The 9,107-nt window shown below is 41.5% G+C and overlaps 1 protein-coding gene across 1 annotated transcript; it reads left to right on the top strand.

Annotated features, from left to right (window-relative positions):
• Positions 1–7,260: 7,260 nt before the first annotated feature.
• LOC146041744 (chemerin-like receptor 1) lies at positions 7,261–8,577 on the top strand. Its single transcript, XM_083161651.1, has one exon. The coding sequence runs from the start codon at positions 7,268–7,270 to the stop codon at positions 8,324–8,326; it is 1,059 nt and encodes a 352-aa protein (XP_083017777.1). The 5' UTR covers positions 7,261–7,267; the 3' UTR covers positions 8,327–8,577.
• Positions 8,578–9,107: the final 530 nt, after the last annotated feature.

Raw genomic sequence — 9,107 nt, 5'->3', positions numbered from 1 at the left:
CAGCAGATCAGTGATGTGGGGCCGGATGCACTAAGCTTCAACAGTGATAAATCGGAGAGTGATAAACAGCCAGCCAATCAGCTCCTGCCATATCACAGACTTTTTCAGGCAATGTCAGGCAAGAGCTGATTGGTTGGTTGTTTATCACTCTCCATTTTATCACTTTTGAAGCTTAAGCTGTGTACACACGGGGGCGATAGGGGCTGAAATCGCTGGAAATATGGTCGCAGGCGACCATATTGCCAGTGATGGGAGTGTGTCCCGGGTGCGCGCTCCCGTTTTCAGCCCCGTTCTATACGCTGGTCACAGGAGCTTGCTCCTGCGACCAGCTGATTACCTCTGCGGCACCACCGGCAGAGGTTCCCGTTCATCAGCGACCATCTCTGGTCGCTGATGAAAAGGAGAAACTGAGCAATATATCTCCCCCGTGTGTACGGGGCTTTAGTGCATCTGGCCCGTGGTGTGATGATATCTGTAAATAGAAAAGGGAAATACAGCAGTGACCAGAAGAAGTACACGAAATGCCAACATCTCATACAGTCAGGAGACACCGAGCAGAGAGACACCGGATCCTGATCTGTGAGTACAATGGGTTATAGATTGTAGATCTGAATCTCAGGTATTGGCTGTTATATCAGTGACAGATTTGTAGTGTTTACATTGTGATCGAGTCCTTGCATATTGTGATAAATTAGGGGTAAATTTTATAATGTTTCATAGAGAATGATAGATGTAAAGATGGTTTACTTTTAGAAGTTTTAGTAAATTTACCGCTTAGTATCATCATTATTATATGTAACTGATAACTTACAATGCTGGGTTCCTGGGAAAAAAGGATAATGAAAAATCGCACATTTGGTAACGAGAGGAAAGATTTCTTAAGGTGGCCATACATCAGAAAGATACTGGGGCAGATGTATTAAGCCCGTCGAAGAGTAAACTGGAGATAAACTGGAAGGAGTTAATGCACCAGCCAATCAGCTGTGTTTGAAATATGACAGTTGGGAATTGATTGGCTTGTGCATTATCTCCATCCACTTTATCTCCAGTTTATCTCTTCGACAGGGTTAATACATCTGCCCCATTGTACCAAATCATACAATCTTAATTGATTGTAAGATGGATTGTATGCAGATTGGGTGCACATCTTGTGTACACAATCATACAATCATGCAGCAGATGAATTGTATGACTGATTGTATGATGGATTGTGAGTAGATTGTGTGTCCAAAAACCACCAAGGACTGCCGGGGATTTCATGGGAAATTGTACACCATCATGAGCGCAATCGATCTTAAGATCGATCTTTCTGATGTATGGCCAGCTCTTTTGAATTAATGAGATTGATTATCACAGAACAGAAAAAAGAAATGAGTGATCTGGATTCAGAGTTAGCACAATTAGAACCTAAAATGGAACCCATTAAGGCTCTTAAAGAACATAAGGAATCAAAGAGATCAAGTGAGATCAAGATTAATAAAATAGAGGGTGAGGTGATTGAGATTAGGAGGAAAAAAATGTAAAAGGGATCTAATTGATTACAGTATAGAAAAGGCAATATAAGAAATTGGCCAATTACTAATAAAATAATGGAAACCAGAAATGGATGTAATGAATATCGCGATGATGGGTGACAAAAGGTGCCAATTAGGCCAAATATGAATAGAAATTCTAAACCAAATAGATTTGAAATACCTATTTGTAATAGATATAAGGCCCTCTGGCTGAGGTATCTTTATTATTTATTTCTCTTCCCCTCTCACGTTTGTCACTTTTCACGTTCATTGTTTTTTTGTAGTTTGTCACGTTTTTTTGGGTAGTGTGGTCGACCCTTTCGGGCCTTCCATTTCCCCAATGTGCCGAAGCTCTCGCCTTTTGGCGAGAGCTTCGTGCCCCCCGAGGACGACCCCGAGCCGCAAGGCGGAGGGAAGTCTACTGAGGGTCTCTCCAAACCTTCGGGTGCGGAGGACCCACCGTCCTAACCCTTCCGGGGGTTGAGGAATGAGGGTCTCTCTAAGCTTCGGCGAAGAGGACCTACCGTTTAATGTGGGATTTAATGCTGCTCGAGGTCGGTGGCAATGCGCGGTGCAAGCCAAATGTAGATGTTTACTTAAAGGGACAATCACCTACAAGGCAAAACCATGCCTTGTACAGAAAGTGATTGTCCCTTTAACAAAATGTCTGAGTTCATCCGAGACATGCCAAATAGAAGGAATGAAGAAATTATTTTTTAAAAAGAACACAATTGAGATACAGGATCATTTTGGATTGAACATTGAAAGAAAGCCCAGGAAACCATTTAAAAAGCGAGAAAGCAAGAAGCTTTAGAAGAGGGCAAAGAGGTGGAAAGAGGGTACAAAGTAAGAAAACAGAATCCTCAATAATGACCAGTTTCTTTAATTTATTTATCTGATTATGAGTTAAAAATCCAATGATGTAAAACTACTTTATTTATTATTTATTTATTTACAGTGTGTTATATAGCGCAGCAGATTCCGTTACAGCGTCTTATATAGCGCAGTCGATTCCGTTACAGCGTCTTATATAGCGCAGAAGATTCTGTTACAGTGTCCTATATAGCGCAGCAGATTCCGTTACAGTGTCTTATATAGCGCAGCACATTCCGTTACAGTGTCTTATATAGCGCAGCAGATTCCGTTACAGTGTCTTATATAGCGCAGCAGATTCCGTTACAGCGTCTTATATAGCGCAGCAGATTCCGTTACAGTGTCTTATATAGCGCAGCAGATTCCGTTACAGTGTCTTATATAGCGCAACAGATTCCGTTACAGTGTCTTATATAGCGCAGCAGATTCCGTTACAGCTTCTTATATAGAGCAGCAGATTCCGTTACAGAGTCTTATATAGCGCAGCAGATTCCGTTACAGTGTCTTATATAGCGCAGCAGATTCCGTTACAGTGTCTTATATAGCGCAGCAGATTCTGTTACAGTGTCTTATATAGCGCAGCAGATTCCGTTACATTTTCTTATATAGCGCAGCAGATTCCGTTACAGTGTCTTATATAGCGCAGCAGATTCCGTTACAGCGTCTTATATAGCGCAGCAGATTCCGTTACAGCGTCTTATATAGCGCAGCAGATTCCGTTACAGCTTCTTATATAGAGCAGCAGATTCCGTTACAGAGTCTTATATAGCGCAGCAGATTCCGTTACAGTGTCTTATATAGCGCAGCAGATTCTGTTACAGTGTCTTATATAGCGCAGCAGATTCCGTTACATTTTCTTATATAGCGCAGCAGATTCCATTACAGTGTCTTATATAGCGCAGCAGATTCCATTACAGCATCTTATATAGCGCAGCAGATTCCATTACAGCATCTTATATAGCGCAGCAGATTCCGTTACAGTTTCTTATATAGCGCAGCAGATTCCGTTGCAGCGTCTTATATAGCGCAGCAGATTCCGTTACAGCGTCTTATATAGCGCAGTAGATTCCGTTACAGCGTCTTATATAGCGCAGAAGATTCTGTTACAGTGTCCTATATAGCGCAGCAGATTCCGTTACAGTGTCTTATATAGCGCAGCACATTCCGTTACAGTGTCTTATATAGCGCAGCAGATTCCGTTACAGTGTCTTATATAGCGCAGCAGATTCCGTTACAGCGTCTTATATAGCGCAGCAGATTCCGTTACAGTGTCTTATATAGCGCAGCAGATTCCGTTACAGTGTCTTATATAGCGCAACAGATTCCGTTACAGTGTCTTATATAGCGCAGCAGATTCCGTTACAGCTTCTTATATAGAGCAGCAGATTCCGTTACAGAGTCTTATATAGCGCAGCAGATTCCGTTACAGTGTCTTATATAGCGCAGCAGATTCTGTTACAGTGTCTTATATAGCGCAGCAGATTCCGTTACATTTTCTTATATAGCGCAGCAGATTCCGTTACAGTGTCTTATATAGCGCAGCAGATTCCGTTACAGCGTCTTATATAGCGCAGCAGATTCCGTTACAGCGTCTTATATAGCGCAGCAGATTCCGTTACAGCTTCTTATATAGAGCAGCAGATTCCGTTACAGAGTCTTATATAGCGCAGCAGATTCCGTTACAGTGTCTTATATAGCGCAGCAGATTCTGTTACAGTGTCTTATATAGCGCAGCAGATTCCGTTACATTTTCTTATATAGCGCAGCAGATTCCATTACAGTGTCTTATATAGCGCAGCAGATTCCATTACAGCATCTTATATAGCGCAGCAGATTCCATTACAGCATCTTATATAGCGCAGCAGATTCCGTTACAGTTTCTTATATAGCGCAGCAGATTCCGTTGCAGCGTCTTATATAGCGCAGCAGATTCCGTTACAGTGTCTTATATAGCGCAGCAGATTCTGTTACAGTGTCTTATATAGCGCAGCAGATTCCGTTACATTTTCTTATATAGCGCAGCAGATTCCATTACAGTGTCTTATATAGCGCAGCAGATTCCATTACAGCATCTTATATAGCGCAGCAGATTCCATTACAGCATCTTATATAGCGCAGCAGATTCCGTTACAGTTTCTTATATAGCGCAGCAGATTCCGTTGCAGCGTCTTATATAGCGCAGCAGATTCCGTTACAGTGTCTTATATAGCGCAGCAGATTCTGTTACAGTGTCTTATATAGCGCAGCAGATTCCGTTACATTTTCTTATATAGCGCAGTAGATTCCATTACAGTGTCTTATATAGCGCAGCAGATTCCATTACAGCATCTTATATAGCGCAGCAGATTCCATTACAGCATCTTATATAGCGCAGCAGATTCCGTTACAGTTTCTTATATAGTGCAGCAGATTCCATTACAGCATCTTATATAGCGCAGCAGATTCCGTTACAGTTTCTTATATAGTGCAGCAGATTCCGTTGCGCATTACAATTGTAAACAGAGATAAAACAAACTGGGTAACAACAGACAGACTTGGAGGTAGGAGAGCCCTGCTGCAAGCTTACAATCTATAGACTACTACTTACTTACTACTTCCCAAAGGATCTAGACTTCCTCGGTGCTGAGAAAGCCATGGAGACAAGGAGGCCGCCATTGATGTCAGCAGGCCTCCCTCCCAACAGCCGGGGGAACGCCTGCGTTTTCTGGGACACTCCCAGAAAATGCTGGCATTGCGCCTGTCAATCACCTTGCAAGCAGCCAGTGAAGACTAGCCTTCACATGGTCCATTCGCAAAGGGACCCGTTGCATGCGCGAATTAATCAGCAGGGAAGCGATTCAAACCCATTCGCAGCCTTGCGTATGGGTCTGAATCGAACCCTAAATCACAGATTTTTAACAGAGTGAGCACTTTAAAATAATAATAATAGCCCGAAAAAACAGATTGAATAAATTGTTCTAAGGTTTTTTTTTCCTTTCCTTTGAAATAAATGTAAGTTTTGAAAATATTCAAATTTAGGAGAAAATTCAGGGATTCCAAAAATAAAACATCCTGGCATAATAAGAATCGGATGAGATGTCCAACCTCTTATGTAGATTACATTCTTGATTGTAAATGTGAAAAGTGATCTATCGGAAAGACTAAACATCCACTGAAAATTTGAGTACTTGAACATGGGGCAGGGACTGATGTGAATGTTCAAATATTCTATGTACAACACTGCGGAATATGTGTGCACTATATAAATAAATTGTAATACAAGGGATGTTCTTAATAATGTCCAGAATATCATGTGCCAAGACACTTTGGGGAAAATTTACCAAGACACGAATGGCTACAAATATTCGTTTCTGTAACCATTCATACCCGTATACGGCCTTAAATTCATATTTTACAATTTACAAAGGCCAGTATACGGGCATTCGTATTCTTTTGACAGGCATATTCGTATTTCAAATGCATACGCCATCGGAAGAATACGAATAGGAATCACCATTCATTTGAATGGTGATTCCAAATTTACTAACCAGCCTACAGTATGTAAAATACAGCCGGTATTTGAGCCCACAATACACCTGGAAAATACTAATTTTCCAGCTGTATTTGGCAGAAGCCTGCATGGATCAGTCACATACCTGCAGGCTTCTCTGTGAAAAAAAAGAAAGAATAAATAAATAATTTAAAAAAATGGCGTGGGGGTCCCCTCCCCATGGCTATAACCAGTCCTGGGCTCAAAGAACTGGTCCTGTTTTCAGAAATTTAGGGGCCAAAGAGGTTAAGGGTTCAATGGTATTTCTAAAACCAGCACCAGGCTCAAGGGCCAGTGCTGGTTCCCAAAATATTGGGGACAAAATGACTAGGGGTCGGCAGTATTTTAATAACCAGCACTGGGCCCAATCAACCAGCAGGGTAATGCCACAGCCGGGGGACACCATTTATACTAGTTTCCCCAGGCAAAGCATTATCCCCCTAATTGTGCAGCCCAGGCTGGGACCCTTGGATAGTGGGGACCCCCCAATTAAGGAATTCCCCCCTTCAGGATACCCCCAGTCCTGGCTGAAGCCTCGAGCTGCCCCCAATGCCCCAGGGCGGTGGGCACCAGGCTGATATATTGTGTAAAAAATAGAATAAAAACTATTGTGCTTTGTTATGGAACTACAAGTTCCAGCAAGCCTGCCCAGCATGCAGGGACTTAAAGAATCACAAGTCCGAGCATGTGGGGCATTAAAGAGCTAGCTGGTACTTGTAGTTCTACAACAAAACTAATAGTTAAAAAAAGACACACACATAAGAGTAATAAAACTTTAATGCATACTATCATTCATACTATACTTACCTATCGATTTCTACGTTGGCCTGTCCCCTTCTCCAGTAGAAATCCAATCGGGTACCTGCAGAATGAAAATATACTTACCGAGGCCTCCGGCGTAGATCATGTCCTCTTCGGTCCATAGTAGCATCCATTGGGTATAAAATAACATATAAACACTAAATCACAGGAACAGGGTTAACCGCAAATGTATGTTTACATTTGCGCCTCCTCCCCTAAACTGGGGGATTGGCCGTCTCCCAGCCAATCAGGAGCGGAGCGCCCCTTTTTAACTGTTGAAAGAAATCTCTATGTTTTTGGTGAAAAAAAAAGGCAATAATAATCTATACAAATACTATTTCTCTATAAATTCCATTTAACTTTATTTTAAGAAGTATGATATTATTGTACAGAAATATACATATAACTGTATGCTATGTATTTAATTGCCAGCTTATAATTAACTGTTATTGCTGTATGAATAATCAAAGATTATTTATTCTGAATTTTATTTTTTTTCTATCATTTTAAATATTATTTTTTGCATCTCTTGAACAGCGCTCTGTGAGACATGGAAGGTGCGTCATTTCCTATAGATGTCACAGACAATATCATGGATGACAGTTACCAGTATGGAGAAAATGATAGTTCTGTAAATGACATAACTCAAGGGCTTATTCAAAAGCTTAAACCCTTTACATTAATTTTCTTTAGTCTAATCTTCATCCTGGGGAGTATTGGGAACGGACTGGTCATCTGGATCGCTGGGTTTAAAGTGAAGAAGACAGTTACCATTGTTTGGTTTCTCAACCTGGCCATAGCTGACTTTGTTTTTGATATCCTCTTACCGCTCCAAATTACAGAATGGGTTATGGATGGACATTGGCCATTCGGACGAATAATGTGCAAGACCATTACCACTGTCGTATTCCTCAACATGTCAGTCAGCACCTCTTTCCTCACGGTTATCAGTATTGACCGGTGCACATCCGTCATGTGTCCCGTGTGGTCAAGAAACCACAAAACCCTTAAATTAGCTACAACAATCTCAGTAATTATCTGGTTATCCTGCTTTATGCTCAGTGCCCCTTATCTGGCTTTCAATGACATTTATCATGACCCGGACACCAACCACTCATACTGTATTCCCATATATGGGGAAGAATATCATACATTCAACATGAGGGACAAAGCTATGGTCATTGCCAGATTTGTCTTCATGTTCCTAATCCCATTCTCTGCGATAATAGTGTGTTACAGCCTCATCACATATCGTCTGAGAAGAAACAGAAGTCTCTCTGGGTCAGGTCGTCCATTCAAAGTCATTATTACCATTGTACTTTGTTTCTTCTGCTTTTGGTTCCCATACCATCTCTGGCCCTTCTTTGAATACACAGATATGTTCATTGATCCTATTGTAGACGCAGTCACGTCTCACGTGGTTTATTGCCTAGGTTTCTTTAACAGCTGTGTAAACCCCATTGTCTATGCCTTTGTCGGGAGGGATTTAAAAAAGAGTTTACTTAAGTCCATTCCGATTCTTCTGGAGAGCACATTCAGGGAGAAGTATGAGATTGATGCAGACAACCGATGTGGCCAGTCTACGGAGGACACCGAGGTGGAGACTTAGGGGTACATTTACTAAAGCTTCTAAACATGTAAAGGGGTGATATTGCCCATAGCAACCATTCAGGTTCTGTCTGTCATTTCTATATTGCATCCTAGAAAAAGATGCTATCGGCAACATCAACTATTTAAATTTTTAGAAGCTCTAAGAAATGTACCCCCTAATAATTCATATATTTTTAGGGGGTAAGAGTAATCTTCATCCTCTTTCTCTAAATGCCAATTGCCTGGCTACGGGCAAGATGGGGGAGCGGTGAGCAGGCGGCAGAGGGCTCCATCAGAAGAGGGTGCGAGAGCCTCGTGCTCGTGCGCCCCCTTCCGGTGGAGGGCAGCAGTTGGCGATTCTATCACCAGGAGTAGCTCCGATGGGAGCTGCTCCATCTGTATATTAGGTTGACCACTAAAGGTCAACAGGGTTAAGGTTTCGGGACAACAAAAACATGACAAACTCACATCGACCTTTTGAATGTCGACCTAATACTTGGGTCGACCTTCTGACTCTGATAACCTTAGCCCTGTGATCGACCTAATGTATGTCAACCTTTATACAATCAACCCTATGTCCCATACCCCTATAGTAAATGAATTTGCTTTGCCTGTCTGTTATCCCTTTAAACTGGACTACTGATAACTTATACATGTTCGGTGTTTGTCTGCATCAAGATTTTTTTTATTATTATTATGAATTTACTAATCATTATATTTGACTGTGTACTTTCTTTCAATGTTGATATTCGAGTAATTGTAGTTTGTGTGATTTGCAACAGTTTCAGTGGTATTTTTCC

Source organism: Crinia signifera, chromosome 19, assembly GCF_055691185.1.
Source record: "Crinia signifera chromosome 19, ASM5569118v1, whole genome shotgun sequence".
Taxonomy (NCBI): domain Eukaryota; kingdom Metazoa; phylum Chordata; class Amphibia; order Anura; family Myobatrachidae; genus Crinia; species Crinia signifera.
Note: the sequence above shows the minus strand (reverse complement) of the source record. Positions and strands in the feature narration are given on the sequence as shown.

Bases quoted from the DNA above. Each gene is read 5' to 3' on its own strand.
- LOC146041744 (XM_083161651.1), top strand. From the start codon at position 7,268: ATGGAAGGTGCGTCATTTCCTATAGATGTCACAGACAATATCATGGAT.